We start from the raw sequence: 27,112 nt of genomic DNA on the forward strand, positions 1-27,112 counted from the left end.
GCTCGAGAGCCATTTCAGTGGCAGGCCCGGCTGTTTGTCGATCCCGAGTGTGTCTCAGGGTGGGACTTACAAGGCTGCAGTGGTTTTAATTGATATTCTAAGTGACAGCAGCTTGGTACTGCTTCATTGCTCCAGTCTGGGCAGCTCCAAACCATCTCTGCCTGCAGAAAGCATGTGGCTGCCTCCAGGAGAGGGAGGTTGGAGATTCAGACCAGGCAGGAGCAATCCCGGTGTCTCCTTGCAGCCATGGGTGCACTGCAGTGCCTGTGCCCCACAAGTGCCTCCCAAAATGTCAGAAATGATGCTCTCCCTTTCTCCAGCCTTGGGTAGAGATGTCCTGCCCCCTTCCTGACCAAAATCTGGATTGAATGGCTTCCAGACACCTTGAGAGCTGGAGACTTCCACACAGCCAGGCTATCGTGTCCATGCCAGGGGGATTTACAGCATCCCCAGCACCTGGCTCGATGGCAGAGCCAGATCTGCCCTTCCAGGCTCTGCTCTGGGGGCCATCATGTCCTTTAGCAGTGGCCTGGCAGTGCTGGGTTAACGGCTGGACTCAGTGATCTCTGAGGTCTTTTCCAACCTAAACTATTCCATGACTCTGTGTCAGCAGTGTGATCACACTGCTGCCAGCAGCCTCCCTGGCAGGGTCCCACGGACATGAGGGAGGAAAGCTAAACAACAGACCCCAGGCTGCAGCAGCAGCTCTGCAGAGAGGGGGAAACCATCAGCAGATACAGCTCCAAGGGAAACTCAGCCTGGAGCAGTGTGGACCTGGGAAAGCCGGATCTGCCATCTCCAGAGAGAAGCCTTGGGCCTCCTGTCATTCATGTCCCCCCAACTCCTGTTAAAAATAAACTGGCCCAAAGCCCACAGCACCAAAAGGTGGCAGCTGTGGCAAGGTGAGGTCCACAGCCTCATCTCTGCCTGCTTCCAGGGGCAGTTCACAGGACAAGCTTTTACCAACAACTTGCCATGTTCCTTGGGTGCACATCTCATGTCAGTGCCAGAAAGGAGCTGAGGAGCATGGCAAGGGCGATGGAATTCAAGTGGCTGAAATAAATCCCACATACATCCCACCCTAGATGTTGATCCATGGATATAAATCATGGAATCCCAGAATGGTATGGGTTGGGAGGGACCTTAAACCCCGTCCTGTTCCACCCCTGCCATGGGCAGGGACACCTTCCACTATTCCACAGTGCTCCAAGCCCCATCCAACCTGGCCTTGGACACTGCCAGGGATGGCACAGCCACAGCTTCTCTGGGAAATCTGTGCCAGGGCCTCCCCACCCTCACAGGGAAGAATTTCCTCCCAGTATCCCATCTAACCCTGCCCTCCCTCGCCTTTAGGCCATTCCCCCTTGTCCCACCACTACCTGCCCTTGTGAAGAGTCCCTCTTCAGCCTACGATTCCTGAAATGTTCTTAGTGGGCCCTCCAAAGGAATGGGGCACAGATTCCACATGATCCGGGTTCTCCTGTACACACCTGCAGGCTGAACAGCCAGAGAAGCAGCTCCTGAAATGTCTGATGCCTGTACTCAGGGAGTGAGGAAGGATTGTATTCATTTATTTAAGACCACGCAATAGCTTTCCACAGGGGACTGCTGCTCAAATCAATAGATAAAATGATACCCTTCGACCATTAACTGCTACAACAACATCGTTACCGTAAAGCTCCTGAGCTTTGGGTCGGATTTATGACCAGCAGAGTTGTTCAGCCACTCTACAGCCGCTGTAGATGACTGGAACATCACAGAGAGAACTCTGCTCCCCCTCTCCAAAGGAGCAGAGAGTCCTTTGGAAGTTGGGGAGAACGAACAGCAGATAACACGGGATCCTTCCCTCGGCAGCATCTTTGGGATTGTGCATGCTGCACCAGCCAGGACTCAGCCCACAGCCAGAGAGGTCCTGCCTTAGCCAGTTTTCCAGCTGACCCAACCCAGGCACAGTTTCCCCGTGACACCAGACAGAGGCAGCTCCTACACTGGTTTTCCTCAGGTTTCCCTTACATCCCTGCCTTGTTCATCTCCCAGACACACAAAGCATGGTGGAAATATCAACGAGACCTCTGAGATAACAACGCATCCTTAACAACTCCTCGGGAGCGGCTCTATCCACTCTCCTCTTCCTTCCCAACGCCTTTGTCAGATAAAGAACAAAAGGCTCAATGCAGATTGCTGGCCCTAATCAATTGTGACGGTGTCTGCGCGGGGACACGGGTGACAACGCTGGGTGAGGGCAGCTCCCCCTCCACAGAGCTGCCGAGCCCCGGACGGGGTGGCACCTTCACTGGAGTGACAGCAGAGTTAGCAATGCAGAGTTCCCACCACATCCCGCGGGGAGTTTGGAGATCAGCGGATACCGGAGTTATCAGCCACCGCTGCGGCTCCCGGGGCCGTTTGTGACAGGGATCCTGTAGCTTGGAGCAGAGCTTGGCAGAAATCCCATTTCCAGGGTGCAGCCAGTGCAAAGCCCAGAGGGCAAAGCTGTGGGAAGATGCTGGGGTGGTGCTGGAGTTGTTTCTGGGCTGCTGAGCTCCGCTGTGTGCACGAGGAGGCTGAGCAGAGCCAGCACTGTGTGAGCTAAACCAAGGGATACGTCACAGGTCTGCCCCAAAGGACAGACCCTTTCCACTGTCAGGCCAGAGAACCAAGAGAAGTTTGACCTTCTACAGCAGCACTGAGCTTGTTGGCATCTGGTAGAGGAGAAAGGTCACGTTTTACAGGGATAAGAGGGACCAGGTCCTATTTATCCTTGAGGCTGAGGAAGATTCATGCTCAGCCTGTGCTGCTGCAGATGTAAAAGTCACTTGCAAGATCCAGATTAAGTGTTCCTATAAATCCAAGTAATTCTGAGGCAGGAACTGCCTTGCTGGGCTGTTAATGGGTGGCACAAATATGCCACTGCGCCTCAGTGCCACGGTCTAATCAGAGGTTTTCCTGGCAGAAAGGGTTCACTGAACCCAGTCTGAACTATGGCAGGGAGCAGAGGTGGTCAAGCAGAGAGACATTTGGAACAGAGGCACAGCCAGCTTCTCTGAGCAAGCCATTTTTTCCCAAAAGAGCAGGGACTCCATCCCAGAGCCCCAGCTGGTTTCTCTCCAGACAGTAACACAGGGCCTGACAGAGAGAGGGGCTGCAAATCTGCTGCTGTAGAAAGGGTGCTCAGGCTCCGTGAGGAAAAAATATTGTGAGTCCCTCTGTTCTCCACTGGAGAAATGGGAGGGCATGGTGGGATGGATGAAGAGGGGTGGGATATCAGAAGCACATGGAGCTGCTGGAGTGAGTCCAGAGAGGCCATGGAGATGCTTCAAGAGCTGGAGCCCCTCTGCTCTGGAGCCAGGCTGGGAGAGCTGGGGGTGCTCACCTGGAGAGGAGAAAGCTCCAGGGAGAGCTCAGAGCCCCTTGCAGGGCCTAAAGGGGCTCCAGGAGAGCTGCAGAGGGACTGGGGACAAGGCATGGAGGGACAGGACACAGGGAATGGCTTCCACTGCCAGAGGGCAGGGATGGATGGGATATTGGGATGGAATTGTTCCCTGGAAGGGTGGGCAGGCCCTGGCACAGGGTGCCCAGAGCAGCTGTGGCTGCCCCTGGATCCCTGGCAGTGCCCAAGGCCAGGTTGGACGGGACTTGGAGCAGCCTGGGACAGTGAAAAGTGTCCCTGCCAGGGCAGGGGATGGATTTTGGAATAGTCCAGGATAGTGGAATGGGATGAGCTTTAAGGTTCCTTCGAGCTAAACCATTCCACGATTCTGTGACTGAACCGGGCACAGATCTGCCCACAGCCCCACATGCAGCGCTGCATCCACGCTCTGTGCCTACCACATCATCCAGGATTTCAATATTTAGGACATGCTTTAAATCTCTAACCCAGTTTGGTGTTTAAATCCATCTCCTTGCCTCTTTGTCCTCCTTGGTGTTGTATTTCCCCACCTCAGCACTGCTGCCCAGCTCCCCAGGGACCCCAACTCTGCCCCTCAGCAGCGCTGCTGCAGAAGGAGCTGCAGCCCTCATTCCTGCAGGAGCTGCAGATTGCCTCAGAGAAGCTATTAAGAAGCAGTCAAATAGAGCAACCTTTCATTGACAAGGCACTCGGCCCTTTAAATGATTCCAAATAGTGTTTTCTTTTTATTGCTTTCCGCAGTTTAACAACCTTGATTTCAAGGTACTTTGGCTTATGATAAACTCCGGATCTATAACGCCTCTATTCTCTCCCTCTTTGCTCTCTCTCGCCCACTTCTTCTTTATGTTTTTATTAAAAAAAGATCCAGGAAAACAGATAGCAGATTAAAAGGGAAACAAATTGAAATGGGTCAAATGCATCTTGCTTAGATGACAGCCACCCCATTAGATACTTTTAAACAGGACAAATAATCCGTTCGGAAGCATAAAGTGGGCTTTTACATTTGTTCTAAATTACAAACCAAATGATTGCAGCCTCAAATGGAAGCAGTGGCTAATTGCACTAATATCTCACTAATTCCAGCACCAAGGAATGGGGGGGAACACGAACAATTTTCACCATTTTACCAATTATTCAATTTAGGCCAGGGTACATTATGCAAACCCTGGGTTGAGCTTCCTCTCCACTTTGTGATCGATGACAAGGACTGGAATTCCAGTTATTAATAATGGAGGAGCTATAATTATTCTAAGGATGGGTATGAGATAATTACAAGCCATAAACCCAGCTTTCGTATGCACACACAATTGTCTCCCCACGTCTGGCAGCACCGAAACCTCGCTGCAGACTGGAGGCACCCTGAAGCTCAGGACCTCCCCCTTCCCCCAGCAACTTGCTGTTGGAGCAAGTCCAGAGGAGGCCATGAAGTTGATAAGAGGACGGGAGCACCTTCCTGGAGAAGATCACAGCACCTTCCAGTATCTGAAGGAGCCACAGGGAAGCTGGAGAGGGGCTCTGTCAGGAACTGTAGTGACAGGACAAGGGGGAAGGGGTACAAATGGAAATTTCGACCAGATACCAGGAAGAAATTCTTCACTGTGAGGGTGGAGAGATACTGGCATAGGTTGCCCAGGGAGGTTGTGGATGCCCCATCCCTGAAAGTGTCCAAGGCCAGGTTGGACAAGGCCTTGAGCACCTGAGTCTAGTGGGTGGTGACCCTGTCCATGGCAGGGGGAAGTTGGGACCAGATGATTTTTAAGGTCCCTTCCAACCCTTAACATTCTGGGATTCTGTGAACAAGAGACAGCAGAGCTTTGCATTAGTCTCAGTGCCTTTAAATAAGATCCCAAACCGTCACAACAGAAGAGTCAAGGTGAGTTTGCAGCTCAGACTGCAAAACTTCCAAGGCCTCACCCTTCACCCTCCCAAAACTGAACGTTTGTATGATGCTGCCCAGCAGCCCCATATGGCTTTTAAAGAAAAGTCGTGGCACCTTGGGTGTGGGCAGCCCTTCCCTGAGCTGATTCCTGCAGCCCTTACCCAGCAGAGATGATCTGCCAGGCTCTCCCTCTCGCACAGAAGGGAGAGCACTCGTTGCTATGTGGAGCTGCAGCTCTGCAGCACAGGCTGCTGGTTCTGCTGTGCTTTGTGTGGCGAATGGAGACACCTTGAATGCACAGTCCAGCCCTGACACAAACGGAGAGCGGCTGCTGCCGGAGATAACTGCGGCACAGCCTTCTCCTGGCACAGCAGGCAGTGTTTGCATCCCTCTGAAGAGGGGGGTTTGTCCTTCCCTGGGCACAGATCATTAACCACTCACTGCTCCAGCAGGAAGATGCTGCACCAAATCCTTCTGTCCCTTTCCCCAGCCGTGCTTTCACGGCTCCGTGCTGGGCATGAGGATGAAGCCCAGCCTTCACACTCCAAGAGCTGTGTCCATCCCATGGAGATGCCACCTGCCCTCCACATGTGAGGACACGAGAGCCAGCAAAGTGTCTGGAAGGGGAGGTCAGACCTGCCCTGCCCTGCTGCCCTGTGTGGGGGGACGTTGTTGTAGGCAGCTTCCAGCAGCTGGTGGCTGGCAGGAACAGGTGGTGGAGGTGAAGGCTGACACCTCTCAGCGCTTAATCGTTCCCGTTAGTAGCTTTATGAATGGCAGCCAAAAAGTGCCATAATTGCTGCAGTGACGCTTGCTAATGACTCGAGTTAGATCTGGCAAGTAGTCAAAGGCAGGAGAGAAGAAGCAAAATTGCAGGAGCAGCATCTGAATTCCTGCCTTGGACCACTGCAGGGGAGAGCAGAGCGAGCCCAGCTTGGGACCGGCAGGCACGGACAGGGAAGGACCAAGCATGATGGGTGAGCAGAGAGAGCTATTCCAGCACACCCCTTGCCTGCCCTTGGGAAGAGAACTGCATGAGAAAGGAGAAGTGGGAATAGAAAAACAAGCCCAAATTTTCATCGTAGCTGAAAACCCTTTTTCTTGGGGGAATATGGTGACCCACCTCCTAGAGAACATCTTTCTACTCCAAAATCACCTTGAATCAGGGTGGCACCTGGGAGAAGTAGGGTAACTCAGCCCACTGCCAGCCCCAGCACCACCTCCAGCCCCAGCACCACCTCCAGCCCCAGCACCACCTGCCCTGCACTGCAGCTGCCTGGGGACATCCAGCCTGCCGTGGCTCCCACTGCTCCACCTTTGTGGCCATGGGAGAGCCGTGCCCAAGGAGCAATCCAGCCCCTCCTGAGCTAACAGCACGCTCCTCCTGATTATGTATCTGTTTCTGAATGTTAACAAACAGTAGGCAGCAGCTGATTGAGTGGGTTATTAGCAGAATGAAGACAGATGGTGGAGGATTAACTCCAAAGTGTCTTCATTGCACGGCCGTCACTGCAGACAGCTCTCCCTCTCCCTCTGTCCATGACTGTCACCAGCTCCATTCCACCCCACAGCTCCCAGTGCACACCAGAGCATGGGCCCAGCACGAGACTAGCCCGTCATCAATCACAGAGCAGGGATGAGCGCAGAGCAGCCACACTGGAGCTGTGCCTTTGTGTTCCCCAGCCAAATTCCACCCCCAAATTCAGACTTTTCCTGCTGAGGCCCTTACAAAGTGAGAAGTGGTCGCACCTGACACAGCACAGCAGTGCAAGGACAGTGCCCACATTGGGTTTGCTGTGCCCATCATGTGGTGCTTGACAGCTGGGAGAGGCTCCAACACCGCACCTGGACCTCTCTGACCCGTACACAGAGACTGGGATGAGGAGCTGATGGAACTGACACGGGCAGAGGCACGTCCATGGACACGGGTCTTGGCTCCTCATCCTGGGGCCCACCTCAGCTGGAAGAGCCACATCTGCAACCAGCTGTGCTAATGGACATCACCCCTTGCAGCTGGTCAACAAACAGCATAATGCCACTACAGACCCTTGCTGGGCATCTCTAACACACATCTCTTTCACCCCGCTGGGAGAGGTTCCCAAACTGGTCTGTGAGCATCCAGCCTGGATGTTCTCTGTGGAGACAGCCAGAAGAGCCATGTTCACAGAATCACAGAATATCCTGAGGTGTGAGCAACCCACCAGGATCATCCAGCCCAGCTCCTGGCCCTGCACAGACACCCCAAATCCCACCCTGGGCATCCCTGGCAGCGCTGTCCAAATGCTCCTGCAGCTCTGGCAGCCTCGGGGCCGGGACCATTCCCTGGGGAGCCTGGGCAGTGCCCAGCACCCTCTGGGGGAAGAACCTTCTCCCAAAATCCAACCTAAGAAATGATTTCCCATCAGTAAATGATTCTTCCACACTGTCAAGGCCTCTAACTCCTCTTGTGCTTATCTACCTCCAAGCCATTGTAGATGTCTCCAGTAAATGACAGGAAGGTTCTAATGGTCCCTGCAATTACCTGTTTCCTCCAGGATGGAAGAAACCTCCCACACCTCGTATTATCCCACCGCCCCACTGCCTTCCTGTGCTTTCAGTTCCTTCAGCTCCCCTGTAATTACTGACAGGGCTGTTCTCTAGACTCTTTTTGAAGGGAGAAAAAGCTCTCACTCGGCACAAATAGAAAAGGGAAGCTGCTCTCTCTCCTCACCCTGGCAAGGGAACTGGCCCAAAGAGTCCGGCTCAGGCACCCTGGGCAGGAAATTCCTGTAGACGACCAGAAGTCTGACCCCACCCCAGCTGACACACCATGCAGTGTGGATCTGCACGGCAGTCCACCAAAACCCTGGGAAGCTGGATGTCTGCAACTGTCATCTGGAACTGCTTCTAGTGAAAACACAAGTCCTAGGTGGTCTTTGTAGCCATGGAAATCCCCCTGACTTTTGTTTTTGGCAGATTGTACCTTTAAACATAATGGCCCTGCAGCCTGCAGGGGCCAGAAACTGGCTGCACGTCAGGCAGGAACACTTTGTTCCCTTTCCCTCACAAAAGCTTTACTTTTGGCCTTTCATGGGTCTTTGTTCTCTCCACACAAAGCCGTGCTCAGCCTGAAAAGGGGCCTCACTTCGTAGGCTGACGCAGGCTCTGAAGCCATCAGGGGACCAGAGCAATCCCAAAGGATTGGCAGGGTGCCCAGGGTCCTGCCAGCTCTCCAACACCCTGTGAGCATCCCCAGGGTCTGGGCACAGCCACCAGCAGCCTGTCCAAGAGGCTTGAGGGACAGGAAGGTACCGAGAGGGAGGCTGCACCTTCTCACAGCGCTGGTGTCCCATGGGGCGACCCCTTCCCATTAAAAACATCCTCTAATCAATGTTTAAAGAGTGTGTGGTAATTAACAAGCATGAGGTGAAGTCTTGTGAAGTACTTTCCCCATGTTATCAGCTCAGTATCAGGGCTCCTGGGAGCGTGAAGGAACCTTTGATCTTCTAACAGATATTTGAGCCATAAACTTCCTCTGCGAGAGTTTTACTCCATGGAAACAAACTCGCCTTTTACTCTCATGGAAAAAGGCTTCCTGCAGGAGCAGATGCCCCCATGGCTAACTGCTGGCAAAACCCCATCCCATGCAGGGAAAAAGAATCATGCAATCATTTGGGTCAGAAGGGACCTTTCGAGGTCACCCAGCCTGACCCCCCTGCAGTGAGCAGGGACACCTTCCTCTAGACCAGGTCACTCAGAGCCCCATCCAGCCTGACCTTGGATGTTCCCAGAAAAGGAAACACAGTAGGGTAAGAGATCACACCCTTTGTCCCAATTATTTCCAATCAGAACCCCTAAAAACGGTTAAATCCACACTTGGGTCAAGTTTCCAATTCCCAGAGTGACCTCACAGAAGCCAAACTCTCCGTGACACATCCTGGAGACCCTCCCATCTCACAGGGCTCTGGGCTTCCTTCTCTCATCCAACATTAATCAGAAGGTGCTGCACCAGGGTTGGCTCCCGGAAGAGAAGCTACCAGAAGCAAGGATGCCACTTCTTCGGGGCATAAATGGTTTTTGTTTAGTTATTATGCTTCATAATTATTTATGATATTTCTATGGATTAATCAATGCTCATAAAGTACTTGGGGAATGAGTGGAATATAAAATAGGGAAATTTTAGAAGAAGTTTGAAGAGCAATACAACGGCGACTCTGCGAGGTTCAAAGGCACTGGAAACTGGGATTTTGGAAGTGTCAGGTTAACCACTACCTCCCAACTAGGATAAAAAGAGTACATGCAGCAATTGCTGCAAGAGCTTCCCATGTGACAAATCCCTTCCATAGGAAAAGACAGTGGATTTTGGATGTATGGAAATATGAAGCTCCTGCTCTTCTCTTGCAGCTTCACACAGGGGGCTCCCCACATCCACACCCTCTGAGATGTTCCAGAGATCAAAGGGGAAGTAGAATTTTCTCCTGGGTGGGAACAAGAACCCAGCACATCCCTAGAGGTGAGGCCCCTCACAATGAGATTGCTAAAGAGGAAGAAGAAGAGAAGGTGAGGGAACTGCTCACCTTCAGTCATCCTGCGGTACTTCTCCTTGTACATGAACCCCAGTACTAGGCAGCATCCTCTTCCCGGGAGCCCCAGTTCTGCAAGAGAAGAGAGCGCGGTGTTAGACTGGGCTGGGGACAGGAGCAGGAACCTGGGGATGCTGCAGGGAGCAAATCCTGCTGGAGACACCCTTCAGGAAAAGCACCAGTGAGGTGGGCATGTAGCTGAAGTCTTTGGTCAGCCTCACAAAGCTAAGCTTGGCTGGGCCCCAAGCCAGTGTGTCTGGAGACAGGAGGGTGGCTGTCCCCTCCCTGTCCTGTCCTTAAGCACTCCTCTATTCCAAGTGAGGGAATGAGCTGCATCTTCCTCCACAGCAGTGTGTTGCAACAACAGGACTCTTTTAGCCCTTTCTCCCTTAGTGGGCAGCAAAGTGAAATGGGAAATGGCCCTCAGGAGGGAAGATAACTCTGGCCTGAGGAACCTTGCTCTTTAGAAGCAAGCCAGTGACCCTATGAGCAGGAGAATGCCAGAGTCTGAGGAGGCACAGGCCTTTGATGCCTTGATTTGTTAATGGGGCTTTTTGACTCTTGGTAACAAACAGAGAGATCTGAGCGTGGCTTTTTCCAGAAGTAGGCTGCGAGCACAGGCGCTGTCCCCGTGCGCATCTCAGAGCGGCAGAGAGCTCTCATTCTTCAAACAAATTCTCCCGTGTCACAGTGCAGAAAATTAAGGTACCATGTCCCCAGTGCTGCCTGCAGACCTGCAGAGCTCCTCGGGAGCTTCTGCGCTCTGCAGAGCCTCGCTGATCAAAGCCCCTTTGATGTTTACTTAATGTGGCTGTGGACTCTGCAGAGCCCCCTCTGCCGAGGAAGGAGCGCTGGGAAGTTGTGCCGCGCACAGGAGGGGAAGGCGCGGAGCAGGAGGGTGGAGAGCGCAGCGGTGGCTGGAGAGAGGAGCAGGAGCTGCCTGGCAAACTTGGCTTTCAGTGCCACGAGGCAAACTCGGGGTTGAATCGCGGGTCTGGATCGTGTCCAGAGGAAGAGGGAAGTGTGATGTGATATGATGTGATGTGATGTGCGGGGAAGATCCCCAGATCCACGTGGGTATAGACACACATACAGAGAATCCCTCCCTGACAGTGCTCGCTGCCATGGCATCCCAGCAGAGTGGTTATATCCTCCTCTTGTGCACAGTATGAGGCAGAATTTGAGCCTAAACCCAGAAAAAACCAGACTTCTTTTGGTTCCAGGGCACTCAGGGTATGCACCAGCCCAGCTAAAGCACTTCCTCTAACATCATACAGAGCTCCACCTTGCAGGAGGCTCCTGGTCCTAAGGCTCCCACCAGGGAGGAACCAGCATCTAACCAAAACAAATCACACATGTAAACCCACTGAGGGTGATGCTCAGACAAAAGAAAGTCTCTTGAGATACTCAGAGTAAGCTGAAATTTAATTGCTCCCCTAAATCTGCCTTGCCCTGGAGGAAATGCCCTGGAGAGAAGCAGGCATCTCCAGAATGTGACTCACTTCACCTTTCATGATGTCTTTTGGGCTGCTTGTAACTCTCTCATCGGCCATAAAAGGTGGTGACTAACTCAGGTGGAGATGTCTAAAGATCAGGGCAGATGAATCAACCACCAGAAGAATTAGCAGGAAGGGGTAATGAGCAACCTGTGATGGTGGGAACCCGTTCTCCTGCTCTGCAGGACAGAGGTAATGTGCTCCACCATGGTCTGCACAAACAGGAAGGTGTCGGCCCGCAGGGTGTGGGATGCCTCTGACTGCAGGGACACCCAGCTCAGGCTGCCTCCCTCAGCCCTGCCCGATAACGAGAATCGAGAAGACCTTGCTGACCTTGGGGGGTTTCCATGCAGGATCCTGTGGGGACACACACTCCGTGTGCCTGGCAGAGCCCGCCCGGAGCCTCCGGGCCCGACTGCGCAGAGCCAGCAAAGCAGGTGAGAGCCTTCATGTCTTTATTGATAGGAAAACAAAACGCCATCGATTGCTATTGAGCCTCCGACGAGCACCAAGGTATCAAAGTAATTAAAACAACACAATTAGATTAACGTCAGACAAGGCAGCAGAGCCCACAGCGGAGCTGAGCAAGCCAGCACGGCTCTGACTCAGACGTGCATGCAGGGCCCCTGTGTGTGGATGCTGGCTCGGTTTTCCTGGACACAGACCTGGAATGAGGGGGGTGCCACACCCTGCACAGGCCATGAGCACAAACATCCCCAAGATCATGGAATGGTTTGGGTGGGAACGGACCTTAAGGACCCTGCCATGGGCAGGGACAACCTTCCACTGTCCCAGGCTGCTCCAAGCCCCACCCAACCTGGCCTTGGGCACTGCCAGGGATCCAGGGGCAGCCACAGCTGCTCTGGGCACCCTGTGCCAGGGCCTCCCACCCTCCCAGGGAACAATTCCTGCCCAATATCCCATCCAGCCCTGCCCTCTGGCACTGGGAAGCCATTCCCTGTGTCCTGTCCCTCCATGCCTTGTCCCCAGTCCCTCTCCAGCTCTGCTGGAGCCCCTTTAGGCCCTGCAAGGGGCTCTGAGGTGTCCCTGGAGCCTTCTCCTCTCCAGGTGAGCACCCCCAACTCTCCCAGCCTGGCTCCAGAGCAGAGGGGCTCCAGCTCTTGGAGCATCTCTGTGGCCTCTCTGGACTCTCTCCAGCAGCTCCATGTGCTTCTGATGATGGTGGCCCCCGAGCTTGGGGCAGCAGGAGCTGCAGTGTCCTGGGACAACAATCCCACCACTCAGGTGTCCAGCTGTCACCTTCCCGCTGCAGTGAGCAAAAAGCTCCCAAAAAAGAGGTCGTGGGCAGGGGCTCCAGCCCCATGCAAGGGCTGTGCTGCCCAACAGGCCCCAGGCCCAGCTGAGCCCTCAGAGAGGGAGGGGGGCTCAGGCTGAGCAGGATCCCAATGAAATGTGGGCTCCTGCCCCTCTGGAGCCTGGCTCAGCAGGCTGGTGTGGGTGCCTGTCTCCCGTCTGCCTCCCTAAGGGGTGCTATAATTAACACTTATAAACCACTTTGATATCCCATGATGAAAGGAGCTGTACAAAAGCACTGCATTATAATAATTCATACCATAAATTTGTGAGAACACGCAAAAATCTTTATAGCTAAAGGCACCTTTAAATACTTGAGAGTGCCTTTAAAAGGTAAAATAAGTCAAGATGACTCTGCTGCCTAAGGATGTCTCACCATTTTGGCTTTTAGTGGCTACCTAAAGCTAAAATAGTTAAGCAGACACCCAGCATTTTAAATATCTTGGCTTTAGGGGGGCTGCTGAGACACACTGAAACCAGAATGTTTTAACCCTTGCGTGCCCCCATCTCCCCCAAATCAATCCCATCCAATTCCTTGTGCTGACAATTGAATTTCTCAGCAGGGCAAAAGTAGTTACAGCTGAAGTTGATCATCCCACGCACTGTGACAAAGTGGGAGCTAAAGTATCCTGGTTGGAAAACACACAGCAGAACCATGGTTTCGACTCTCTCAGAAGTACCTGCATTAATTCACCCCCAAACTGGCAGTGGAGCCACTCACTGGGCAAAGCAGGAGCAAATTCAAACCATGAATTGACACTGACAACGAAGCAAAAGCTTCAAAAGAAACACAACCTCGGAGTCTTCGAGAAAGGGATCCTCAGCCTGGGAAATGGAGGGGAAAGACGTTTAGGAAGAAAGATCTCTCAGTGCTGGCCCAAACTACGGATTCCTCCTGCTTTTTCCTCAGTTCTTTCATTGTATGGTATTTCCTCACTCAATTTGAAGGCAACTCCTTCGCTCACCACTGAGGAAGGGAACAAAATATCCGATCACCGGTGCACTAAAGGCTGAAGCTGCAAAGCTGTAATAAGGGTTTATTAACATAATCATAATGTGTACTATTGTGTAGCTGTATCCCACCAGGAATGATAATAAATGTTTAATAGCCCAATAATACCTGTTTAATAATTTTTCAGCTCACCCTGTCTAATTGCAAGTTTATTAAAGAACGATAAACTTTATAATCGTTGTAAAGGCATAATTGCAATTCCATTGCTTATTTAATATCGAGCTAATGATATTACAACTAAGTTATATTTTCCCATACATATTAAATATCAATTAGCTGGTTTAAGCTATTGATTTGTATTTAATTAACTATGCTATTATATACCAATTAAACTCTTATAAGAGAAGCAGAAACAGCTGGTCTCTTAAATTAAATTTTTAAAACTTTGTATTAACATAAATAACACGTTTCCATTTTCTCATGTTTTCCTTCCACACTGATGGCAACTTGCTACCTGTAAATAATTCTTCCAATTGCATGTTATATCCATGAGTTTCACTCTACTCTACAACTCTTTAACTCCTAAAGAAAGTTTTTCTTTCTGGGATGGGGAATGGGCAACCTCAGTGGCAGATATCCTACTGTCAGTGACACCGAAACGTGGGAACTGGGAAAGGCAGAGCGCTGGAAAAGCCTCATCTCACCTGGGGATGCCAGAAGCAAAGAACTCAGCTGGGAGCTCTTCAAAGAGCACGAAATTCTCCAAGGAAAGCAGCTCAACATCTCCCTAAGTTGGCCAGCAAGGTGACAGGAGAAGATCCTACGTCACCAAATCGAAGAGATTTTGGTTATTACACACTTTGATGGAGAAACCTCATCCTCCTGCTTAGAAGTTTCCTGTTCTGGTGGGTCCAGTTGCCTGCTGTGTATGGATGCCTTGAGAAAGCAGCAACACAGACAGAAGATCCCAAGGTTTTCCATGCTCCTGGCTTCACTGTGTCTAGGGATGCTGCATCCCAAAAGTTTGAAGAAATACGTGAAGGAGCATTTTGTTTGTTTTTCTGCATCCTGATTTCCAGGCTCAGAACTATCCCAAACATCCCTGTGACCTCTTTTCAGAGGACTCTGCCCTGGGCACCCAGGGAGCACCTTTCCCTCCACGTTCTCCTGCCATGAGTGCTGAGTTCAAGCCTCCTCCCTCGATGCATCCACGAGCATTCCTGAGCCACCCAAACTCCCGCTGCAGTTCGGCAGAGAGCAAACGGATCCTTTGGCACAGAATTTCTATATTGCACTGGTAAGTGTGCAGAGCAATCCAAGATCCTCAGAGATTAAAAAAGCCATACAAATGCACATTATTATTAAATCTGTGCCTGGTTAATTTATAAAAATGTATTAAAAAACCTAAGAGGCTTCCCAGATGAGAAAATGGGCACATTACTGTTTGAAATATGAATGAAGCAGAGATCAGTGTTAAATGGCGGAGTGGTATTGTATTTTATTTTACAGTGCTCTGCAAAAAAGTTGCATTTATAAACCCATTTATTGTATTATGTACTCGCAAACCACCTTGTCATCCATTTATTGCCCAAATAAAATCTTAAAAGCGGAGGATTAGTTGAGTGTGTCCCTGTGGGACCACAGTCTAACTTTAAAGAATCCATCAGTGAAAGAAAACAGATGGAGCAGAGATGTTTGCCAGCTCATTGCTCCGAGATGGAAAACACAACTGGCTATTCTCCCGCAGCCCACAGACCTGGAAAGAGAGAAGGATATCCGGCAGGGCTTGTGGAGAACTGTCCCCACTCAGGAGCCAGTCCTGGCTGGAATTTGTCATTCTCCTATTGCTGTACAGGGTGAAGACCACCTCGGCGAGAACAGCTCAACTTTGCATGGAGAGGGAAAACTCCCCAAAATCGTGTAAAATGTCTGCTAAGACCTAAATTGCCTTAAACACCACTGGAGAGGCACCTACCTGCATTTGGGAACAGCAGCAGCACAAACCAGTGCCAGAGCTGTTGTCCCTACTGGGAATTTCTGGTGCTGGAGGGTGAAGGTCTGGAGGATCCTTGAAACTTCTCTCAAACATTTTTCTGGGTTAAAAACCATAATGGAAAAAGACAGGAAAGCTTGGGTGTGCTAATTTTTGCTGTGCCTCTTTCAACCCCGTAGAAAACCGGAGTCTCCATAACCCAGGAGGAGATTCTCTGGGACAAACAACTTCGGACAGGCACATGCCTGGAGTACACTGGAATCCAGCTCTCCAGGTGCCTTGAAAGGCCTCAGCACTGGAAGCTTCAAGAGGAAGAGCAGAGAAACACGCAGGAGGCAGCTCTTCCCAGGAAAAAGCTCTGCCCCGGTACCAGACAATTAAAAGTTGCTTCTTAGCAGGAAACACAACTGGCAGAAGGGGAAAGAAAGAAGAGGGGTTTGTGCTGCTGAGCAAAGAGAATGATATCCCTGTGTTGCCTGGCTAATGAAGGGAAAAGAGGCACCTCCAAGTTGTAACTCGGCACTGGAGTGTTTTGAAGAGGTTTTTTTCTCTAGTGGCAGCACAGAGCCTTTGGTCCCTAAAGTTCAGAACTGAATCCGTCTGTATTCCCTGCTCTCCTCCCCAGCCCTTCATGGCTGATGCACTTTTTCTGAACCTCTCACAAACATGTCCAATTTGGGGAGCATCCGACAAGAGAAGAAAAATCTTCACAGACCTCCAATCCAGTCATTCTTTGGACTATTTATTTCCTGAAGTTAAGGAATCTGATGGAGCTGCAATAGGGAAAAACAATTCACCCCAGAGTAAGGTGGCTGTTGGTACCTGAACCTTCCCACACAAACAGCTTTCACAGCTTCGTGTGCTCAGGTATGTGTTAACACTGGTCCAAAATGCTTTGCTAAGGCCTTGGGGCAGCAAGTTCCACAGCTTAACTACACCTCTCGTGCAGGAAAAAGTATTTTCTCTGTATTTCCTACTGTAAAAGTCGTAACTTCCACACAGGGTTTTATTTGAAAGAAAACCAAATAAAAGGTTATGTAGAAACAATCTGTTTTCCTTACTACTGAATATCAAACCCACTCCTGTTTGCACTGCTGAGAGCTGGGTCAGGTACCCCACAGAGACAGAGAATTCCACATGATCTGGCAAAAAACACCCCCAGGCATTGGAAAAGGCTGGTGGGGCTGCCCATGATCCCAACTCCAAGAAACAGTCCCGTGTGCCTTTGGCTGGCACCTGCTCCCTCCATACCCCCCTTCTGAAGGCCCCACTCCTGTAGGGTTGCTGTTTCCTTTCACAGTCTCATGGGATGCAGGTGTGGCTCCAGCATCTCACCCCAGTTCACACAAGTTTGGAGTATTTTTTGAGAGCCTGGCCTGGCTCAGCCCCTCTGATGCTCCTGGCTTTGCTGCAGCCCTGGAGCTCAGATCCTCCTTGTGAGATTCCTGTATTGTTCAACCAATTTCCCCTGCTGGTGGCTCTGACCTGCACTTCAAGGGCTTCCCAGGGAACTAATGAGCTTCACTCCAGCCCATTGTACCTGCTGCTCCAGCCAAATCTTCAAATGTTCAGTTCCAATGCAGCGAGCTGCTGCAGGAAGATCTGGAACAAACCTTCCAGGGAAATTTAAGCAACAGGCAGGCACCTGCCCATGCATTCCCCAGGCTCTCCCGGGGTTTCCCCAGGTCAGCCCCTGAAACCAGGATGCATCACCATCCACGTCATCCCACCAGGAGGAGATCTGAACTGATTTGCTGATTCCAGGGAGGTGGCAGGGCAGCCAGGGACACGGCAGGACAGCCAGGGACACGGCAGGGCAGCCAGGTGTTGGGCACATCTGTCTTGGCCTCATCATAGATCCATGTGCTCCATGGAGCTCCTCGTCCCCCTCGGGACATGAATGGTGAGGATAGGAGAGGGGAACAGGCAGCGTCTCTTGCCCTGTCTGACTGCTCCACCTCCTCCAGGAATTCCTGTGCTCCAGCCAAGGGCTGGGGTGCCCTGGGCCATCTGTCACTTCCCTCCACTCTCTGCTTGGCAGCTGAGCCTTGGACTCACAGCCACTCGGGGACCTGCCTGCCACCGATGCCACGTTACTTCCTCCACCCACCTTCTCCCACCCCACCAGACCCAGGGGCTGCGCATTCAGCTCCGGACAGCAGAAACCTGACCCCACCCTCCATGGAGAGGAAAGGGTGGAGGATATGTATGGAACCCATCCCACCTTTCCACCGCACCTTGTCCACTGAAAAAAGCTCTCCAGGGAAATAAAACGCCTTGATGGGGACACGGCCCAGAGCCTGGAGAAGCCCCAGGGTGTGCAGCACACGGGGTCTGCGTGAATCAGGGGGGGCTGCAAGAGAAGGGGTGTTTGGAAGATGGATTGAGCTGGTCCTGCTCCATCTCCAGTGCCTGTGCTCCTACAAACTGGGAGGGCTTCTCAGCAGGAATTGTGAGACTCTGAGATGGTCTAAAACCAGCTCAGAACAAAACTGACAGGGAGAAAGACACAAAGCCCATGTATTTTGATTCCTTAAGAATGCAGTGTTTTCTCTAAAGGCCTGATTTCGCTGGGGCTTCTCATTTTACTGAGAGCTGTTCCTCGCTCCTGCTGAGGGACCCCTGCATGTCCCACCCCAATCTGAGCGACACCAGCCACACACACAGCACGACACTATCCTGTAGCCTGGTGGGAACATCTCAGCGTGGAATAAATAACACTTCTTGTGCTCCCCTGGCACTCAGGGAGCCACACTTACATGCAGGTCTAGAGCTGCACACAAAGTGGGAGTGTCCCTGCCTCACACCCTACGCAGAGCACCTTGTAAAAAACAAACAAACAAACAAAACCCCCTAAAGGTGAAAAACCAACAAAATAAAACCAAACAAGTTCAGCTGGGAGGCGAACATGGCAATGGAAACACTTTGCAATAAACCCTGGAAGTCCCCACGCTGCTCTGACAGATTGTGGATAAGCCGGAGAGAAAAATAATAAAAATAAACCCACAGCACCGTAAAGGGCACATCTATAGCCACGCTCTGGATCAACAATGGCTCCTCCCACCTCCCACCTTGGACATGGTGCTGCCTAAGCCACCCTTTTCACAAGTCTGGGAAGATGGGCAGCAGCACAGGGAAGCACAAACCACTTCTGCCCTCGGAGATGTGCTGGGATCACAGCTTTCCTCTGCCTGACCTCAGTCACTGCCTTCAAGCCCATGTGCCCCCGATCCAGAGAATCCCAGTTCCCAGCTGCTCCAAAGGCTCCACGTGCTGGACACCCCGAGAAGAGCCCAGATCCTCCAAGGTGGAGGAGCTGTGGTCCTTCCCTCCCCTCTGGAGGCAGGGAAAGCCCTGCAGCACCGTCCCGCTCTCCGTGAACACAGACGACAGCCCAAGCAGGGATCCCCGCTGTCCTCCTATTACTGGGAAATCGCACTCCAGCCTCACAAGCTCCATTACTCCTGTGTATCGTATAATTAAATTCTATTTGCTGGTTACCTCACAGCATGGCTGCAATTCTTCTGCATCTGAGGCGTTTTAAAAATATTTCTGATCTTCAGCTTCTATTTCATTTTTCCTCTCCTTGGCAGCTCTCAGCTGTCTCTTTTAGCTGCCTTCCTGCCTGTGAGGTGGGAAGGGGCAGGAGACCCGCTGTGACCAGTTCATGCTGTGCTGTCTCCTCTCCAAGATGAAGGAGATTGGTGACGTGAATGTGTTATCTCAGGGCAGACCCACAGCACAGGTTAATCCCCGTCTCCTCCTCAGATATCCAAACTTGAATTACCTCCCAGGAATTTGAATGGGAGCTGAGGTACCTAAACAGCTTGGGGAACCTCGCGGTGGTGTCACCAAACCATCCCGGATGAGCAGCTGGCCAAGGAGCAGCAATTCCAGGTTAATCCCAGTTGGAGATGCATTTGCTGCAGTCCCTGCTCCTCCCCCTCTGTTCAAACTTTCTGGAAGAGCTGTGGTGCTAAATGGAAAGGACAGCATGAGAACAGGCCCCAACCCTCCACCAAGGAACAAGGCCCCAGTTACAGGGAGGGGGGAAAGGCGTAAGATTTAAGGGATTATCTCATCACCACATTTCCGTCCCTTTCTGCTTTGATTGAGGTATTGAGGTTTAAGTGCCCTGGCAGGGAGGGCTTTGGCCACGCTCAGCAGGAGGAGAAAGGAAAGTGAGTGGGCAAATCTCAGGCTGTGGGAGGCTGATTGCTGCCCTGTCCGGACCATGTTCCTTCCATGTCCCAGTGGGAGCAGACTCAGTCCCACCACGAGGAACAAATCCATCACCCAGGCCATGCAGGCATCCCCAGCAGCGGCCTCAGGCTGGGCTGCTTCAGCTCCTGCCTGGCTCCAGAGGGGACACCACAGGCACTGAGCATCCACGACAACTTCAGGCTGCAGCATTTGGCCTAAATCTTTCCTCCTGCGATATTCGTGTCTCATGACCACCCCTCTCCCCTTTTCGAGCATTTTCAGTTTCCTGATTGACCTGAAAACTTACAATTTCTGCAGCCAGTCCCACTAGCTGGATCTTCCCACTGCAAACGCTTCACTGCGATGCTCAGCAGCCTCAGCTAAAATCCTTGTATTTCACACCATGTTAAACCCTCCCTCCACCTCTGCAGGTGCAATCAGCACAGGTACAGGGGAGGAAGGTAAACCAGGGAAGATGGGTATGAGGGAGGGACCAAAGCACACACACACTGCAGGGATCTCCCCATCCAGCAGCAGGGATTTTTCCCATCCAGCAGCAGGGATCTCCCCACATCCAGCAGCAGGGATCTCCCACATCCAGTAGCAGGGATGTCCCCATCCAGCAGCAGGGATCTCCCCATGCAGCAGCAGGGATGTCCCCACCCAGCAGCAGGGATCTCCCCATCCAGCAGCAGGGATCTCCCCATGCAGCAGCAGGGATCTCCCCATCCAGCAGCAGGGATGTCCCCACATCCAGCAGCAGGGATCTCCCTCACCCAGCAGCAGGGATGTCCCCATCCAGCAGCAGGGATCTCCTCACCCAGCAGCAGGGATTTCTCCCATGCAGCAGCAGGGATGTCCCCATCCAGCAGCAGGGATCTCTTCACCCAGCAGCAGGGATGTCCCCATGCAGCAGCAGGGATCTCCTCACCCAGCAGCAGGGATGTCCCCACATCCAGCAGCAGGGATGTCCCCATGCAGCAGCAGTGATTTCTCCCCACCCAGCAGCAGGGATGTCCCCATGCAGCAGCAGGGATCTCCCCACCCAGCAGCAGGGATGTCCCCATGCAGCAGCAGGGATGTCCCCATCCAGCAGCAGGGATCTCCTCACCCAGCAGTTCCCCTCCTTGTGACGTGCCCTGACCAAAATCAGCCCCCGCTCAGGGCTGACTCGTGGCACTGGTGCCTTTCTGCACCTTCCCTGCTGCCCCCCACCAAACCCTATCACGGCACACAGCTCCTGCTGCCAGGGGGGCATTTTCCCAGCATTGGCCATAACGTGGATGATCTGTAGAAACAGCTCCCCTGCTTCCCCAGCGCTGCTCCCGCGTGCACTCTCTCAATCCCATTAAAAGTAATGGGGTGAGATTGTCCAGCCCATTACTTTCAATGGCTTCGTTTCAGCCAGACAGCCTGAAGCTCCCATATCCTCCAAACAGCCAGCAGAGGAGCTCCAAAACTCCCCGTTTCATTAGCACATCGTGCATTCCAGCTTACCAGGGTTTAATTGGAAAGAGAGCCAAGCCTGTGTTAAGGTTTGCTAATTGCTGCAGGAGAGACACGAGCACTCCTTGCACCACTGACAATTATTTCCTTGCTCAGCAATTTTGGGTTCTTCAAGGTGGGAGGTTTTATGAAAATAGTCCAAGTTAGTTAAAAAAAAAAAAAGAGAGACATAAGCAAACACAGCCACAGGAGAGGGACTTTCTGGAATGGTTGTGTGCTCCAAGATTCTGCTGGGCTTGCCAGTGCTGGAGGGGAAATGCAGTTGCAGGAGGACCTGCCAGGAAGAAACATGGGTCTTGCAAAAAGCCAAGTGAAAATCATATATTTAAGATGCATCACAGGAGCTGCAGTTTGAGTCTTTCTGAACTGCAAGCCCAATAATCCACTGAGGGCAGAGACAGGCCAAAAATCAAACCACTTTGCTTCCAAGACAGTTTGATATTACAAGATGCTCAGAAAGCTGTGCAGCCAAACACCTTTCTTTGGGAGACGCAGAAATCCCATTTCTGGTCTGATTCCTGACCTCTCCTTCTGCTCTGGGTTTATAAAAGCCTGGCAGAACTTGATCATATACAGCCACATGCCCTGTTACAGCCGGGGAAGGGACCTATTAAGGATGTACATAACGATGTATGCGGGAGACTGAAATAATGGCATCTCAACAGCTGGCTAAAAAAAGTGGGAAGAGCTGAGTAGTTAAATCATAGAATATCCTGAGCTGGAATGGACCCACAAGGATTGAGTTGAACTCCTGGCTCTGCACAGGACACCCCCAGAATCCCACCAGGTCCCTGAGAGTGTTGACAAATGGTTGATAAAAACTCCTCTGACAAAAAGCCATAAAACACTGGGAAGCTGCTGATGGCACTCACAGCCAAGTGCTGGAAGCTTCCAGCCCAGCCTGGACTTTCTTGCCTGTGAGCTGAGCCAAGAGCAGATTAGGAAGTGCAGCTCTCCTGCACCAGCCCCTGCGAGGTCTCTGGTGGCCCCAAAGGCTCGGGGTCGTGCCCTGTTGTGATGCTGGGTCTCTCTGCTGCCGCTCCAAAGCTGTTAACGGGGTGATGCTCCAGCCCTGTCCAGTCCAGGACGCATGGCAATAAATTTTCCAGTGGCTGGAGCGGAGTGCAGCAACTGTGTGATTAGCATCTTTTTCTCCACTGCACATTTCATCTGTAAACTAAGATTAAATACCTGGAGGAAAAAAGCTGCAGGAAAAGGGAACTTTAATGTATTTCCACTGCCGAGCTCCCACAAGTGAGCGAACAGCTCGAATCTGAGGTCGGGGTGGCTTGTGGGGCAGGGAGCTTTGCCCATGTGCTGAGTCAAGTTATCCACGTTTCATGAAGGTGCTCTTTCTGTTAGAGCCATGGAATGGTTTGGGTTGGAAAGGACCTTAAAGATCATCGCATTCCATCCTCAAGGACACTTTCCACTATCTCAGGGTGCTCCAAGCCCTATCCAACCTGGCCTTGGACACTGCCAGGGATCCAGGGGCAGCCACAGCTGCTCTGGACACTCTGTGCCAGGGCCTCCCCACCCTCACAGGAAAGGATTTCTTCCCAATATCCACCCTAACCCTGCCCCCCATCAGTGTGAAGCTGTTCTCCCTTGTCCTGCACTACCCTCTAACACGGCTGTGCCTCAGGATTCTCCTGACTGGAGCACTTGGCCTCTGAACCAGTGCTGTGAGGAGCAGCAAGGTCTGCCATCCCCTCAGAGCGAACAAGGGGAGCAGAACCGCTCCATTACCTGCCTGGCTTTGAACTCTCAACTCATTTAAACCCAACAAAACCTATTCCAAACGCCTGTCAAGCCTCACCGACCTCACTCGCCTGCAACCTCAGCCAGAGATAAAACAAGGGAATGAATTTCATGAATCGCATGGGAGATGAGGGATGGTGCCTGCTGTTGAGAAGGAAGGAATCATCACCTACAATTTCAGCAGCCATCAAAACATTGCTCTTCATCACTGCAACACGAGTGCCGGGGCAGTGATGCTGATAGGGCACCTCAGGTGGTGAGCACGTCGCATCACCATTTTTTAAAAAAAAACAAACACAAAACCTAACCAAAAGTCACACACAGAGAAAAAGCCACCACACTTTTTGTTTCGGAGTGCATCCTACCCATAGCCGTAAGAGTGGTGTCAGGGCTTGTGAGCCATCTTTCCCAATCCCAAAATATAACTGACCCTGCACCCCCCAGGTGTTGTATCAAGCTTTCATTTTGCTCACAAATAGACGTGACCAGGGCATCCTGCACATAAACCACTCCTTACAGGAGATATTGTCTGCTCCAAGAGGGAAGGACACCGAGATTTGAACGCTCTGGCTGCACTTGTCGGAATTTTTTTTCAAGCACCTTCTTGCCTAAAGGGAAATTCCAACATGCCCAACAGACAGGGCTGCAGGCCAGAGAAATATCATGGCATGGTTTGGGTTGGAAGAAACCTTAAAGCCATCCAGTACCACCCCTGCCATGGGCAGGGACACCTCCCAAGTTGCTCCAAGCCCCTTCCAGCCTGGCCTTGGGCACTTCCAGGGATCCAGGATGGATCCACAGCTTCTCTGGGCACCCTGTGCCAGGGCCTCCCACCCTCACTGTCAAAACTTCTTCCTTGTAGGCCCTTTGCTGTTCTATCTGCAAACAGCTCTAAGCCACCTTTCCCCATTCCTGCCCACCCTCTCTGCACAGGGAGCCAGGCACACACAGCTGACCTGCCCTGAATTCCCAAGGAGCGGGAGGATCCGTGTTCGGAGCGCTGATGGATGGGCACGCACCGCCCGCCTTTCAAAGGACATTACATGCCACTGCTGTAATCAATAATGTATTATTTCCTCTGTGTTTTATATCCTCGTGTTTATTATGTGTAAATAGGGATTTACAGTGATCTGAGCGTGTTCATTTAGCGCAGCTGACACCCTGCATATGAGATCCGCCAGCCGCCCCTCGGGACCTGCAGGGAAATGAAACGAGGCTTCTCCCACAAAGCCTTCTTTGCCAAAGAAATGGGCAAAGAAAGGAAGAAAAAAGGGAATAAAACAAGGCCAAGGTAGAGAGATCAGAGCCTGTGCACATAGGATGGAACGCAGGATGAGTGCCAGTTCTGGGATTCAGAGTCACGCCTGCATCACTGTGAAAAGGACGTCAAACGCTGCTCTCATCTCAAGTCCAAGGTGCTGCTTCCAGGAGGAAAAGGAAGGTTGGGGTGGGGGAGAAACTTCCCCTTGAAAGGCATTGGCATACCTATGCAAAGTTCCTTCTTATTTGATCTCGGGCACAAAGAGCAGAACAGAAGCGTATCATCCTTTGCAGCTAAAATGAAAAAATAAAGAGGACTTTTATCCCAGATCCATTTATCTCAGGTAATAAATTCTGCTCCTGCCTGCAGCCAGTCAGTATTTTACAGGTGGGTAACTTTCTCGCTGGAAAAAATGAACAAAGCAATCAAAATAATTTGCTAATTCATTTCATACTCTCTTTTTTTTTTTTTTTTTTTTTTGTTTGGAAGCCTAAACTGCAAGTTAAAACGAACCCGAATAGCCTGGTGTGTTGTGTCAATGTTTTGTTCAAGAAATATCAAAGCGACACTGAAATTCTTAATTGTCTCTTAAGAGAACACACCTCCAGAAGTTACACGGCACTTCCCAGCAGGAAAGCGGTGCCGTGGCTGGAGTGAACAGCCACGTACGGTTCCTGTAGGATGGCAGCAGCCTAAAGGTCTCCTTACACCTTTTGGGAAGTGTCCCTGCCTGTCTCCGCAGCAGCTGTGGCACGTCCATCCTGGAACACCTTGGGATGCAAGGACACCATCCTGCTCCCACGTTCCTGGTGAAAGATAAAATGGAGCAGCCTGACCTGTCCCTGGCAGGTTCTCCATCCCTATTCCTGACCAACGGAGCAGCTCAGCAGAACAGTCAAGCACACACCTGGGAAATACAGGCCTGAGCAGCTTTCCTGTGCCAAGTTATCCCAGCACGCCCAACGTGTGCCTTTCCCAACATCTGTGCCCTATCTCGTGTCCTCTCGAGCTCATCTTGGTGCATCCAGCCAAGGAAAAACACGACTCTGCACCAGAAACAAACCCCTTGGGCTCAATCTTCCCTTCTGGCTGTGCCAGAGCCTCCTCATGCAGCCTGGGCTATGTTATTTACTCATTTGGGTTATTTACTCCCAGCTTAGCTGGGAAAGAGTAGCCACAGCCTTTTCCTGCTCCCGGGAGGACACAGGGACCGTGTTTCTGTCACGCAGGAGGCTTTCTGCAGCACTACAGAGGAGCGGGAGGCTCTCCTCACTCCCTGAGCTCATCTGCCTCACCAGGCTCCTGCACCATTAAACAGCTGCCACGTTCCACCTCAGAACCTCCTGCAAGTCAGCAGAAAAAAAGAAAAAAAATGAAACAGGAAAAAAAGGAGGCCTAGTAGAAAAAATAGAAAAGTACCATAAAACACTGGAGAAAACAGATAGGCCCCCATTGGTCAACAGCTGTGCACTGCTGTGGCATCGTCCTCGCTGGAAGACACTACATTAGGGGAAGCAGTGATCATCATCATTAAATGCCTTGATGGAACTCAGGCATCTGGTTTGCAGCATTTAGCTGATGAAATAAATAAGGGTGCTTTTGGCAAACACACAGGGAGCAAACATGAGAGGATCACAGATGCTGGAGGGATTCCAACTTCCCTAATAGTGTCCTTCCCTTTTGCCTGCTCAGGGACTTCCCAGAGGAGAGTCCTGCAGGACGTGAGGGCACTCACACCACTGCCAGAACGCTCCTTGGGCAGGCAGATCCCATCACCAAGGGCACTCGGCCCTCCTGGCGTGGGAAAACAGACAACAATCCGTATTAAAACCTGACAGACACGCAGAGACTCAATGGCACAAGTGGAAAACCTGCTGGCCCCATATCCCCAGCCCTGAATGCTGAGGGATGGATCCCAGCGATGCTGCCACAGGGCTCCCTTGGGAAGAGATGAGCAGAGTTCTGGTCACCCCCTGCCACCTGCCCAGATGAAATACCCTTGTTTGGGACTCACTTGCTGTCTGAGGAAACTCCTCCTCAACCCTGGAAGTGTCCAAGGCCAGGTTGAACGGGTCTTGGAGCAACCTGGTCTGGTGGAAGGTGGCCCTGGCCATGGCAGGGGGTGGAAGGGGATGGTCTCTAAGTTCCCTTCCAACCCAAACCATCCTGGGATTCTACGGTTCTGCAGGTATCCCACAGGGAATTGCACTGCCAGCCCTGCCTGCAGCGAGGACAGAAGGCTGCCCACCTCCTCCATCTACACTTGGAGCAAGTCATTACTCCATAGACCATGTGTTCCTTCTTCCATTCCCATCCCAGGGCTGCATCTCTGACCCACAGGACTGGTTTGGATAACCCACCAGTGCTCAGACACCGGGGCTGTCCCATCATTACAAAGTTGCACAGCCCCAGAGACCCTCGTTTCCCGTATTTGTGTCTCTGGACAGCTTCTTTTTTCCTGGCTAAACTGCAGCTGCAGGACAATCTCAGTGACTGATTGGGCCATGTGATGCAGTCCCTGCACGCTGAGATTAGAAATGATTATGACTTAAATGAAATAGCTGAACACAATTCTCATGGCCATCTATTTCCCCCTCCTCCTCTTTCAAAGACAGCAAGTGAGAGGTGCAGAGCAAGTCTAGAGGGATAATAAAGACACCAGGATCCAGTTCTTGCCCCGCACCTTGTGTGAGGGCAGCTGAGGTCCAGGAATGCAGCTGGATTTACAGCAGATCAAGACAGTGTCTTTCATCTCAACGTTCCATAATCATCCTCCCAG

General features: G+C 51.7%; 1 protein-coding gene across 2 annotated transcripts in view; it reads right to left on the reverse strand.

The window, feature by feature from the left end:
• The window catches only part of KIRREL3 (kirre like nephrin family adhesion molecule 3), a 308,308-nt gene that overhangs the window by 74,573 nt on the left and 206,623 nt on the right, over positions 1-27,112 (reverse strand). Inside the window, exon 2 of one of the 2 annotated variants that reach the window (XM_039564984.1) lies at positions 9,842-9,919. The exons of the other annotated variant lie outside the window; for it this stretch is intronic. Within the exon in view, the coding sequence (XP_039420918.1) occupies positions 9,842-9,919 (78 nt within the window). The remainder of the gene's footprint in view (positions 1-9,841; positions 9,920-27,112) is intronic. 2 annotated transcript variants of the gene reach the window in all.

This window comes from Corvus cornix, chromosome 24 (genome assembly GCF_000738735.6).
Source record: "Corvus cornix cornix isolate S_Up_H32 chromosome 24, ASM73873v5, whole genome shotgun sequence".
Lineage (NCBI taxonomy): Eukaryota > Metazoa > Chordata > Aves > Passeriformes > Corvidae > Corvus > Corvus cornix.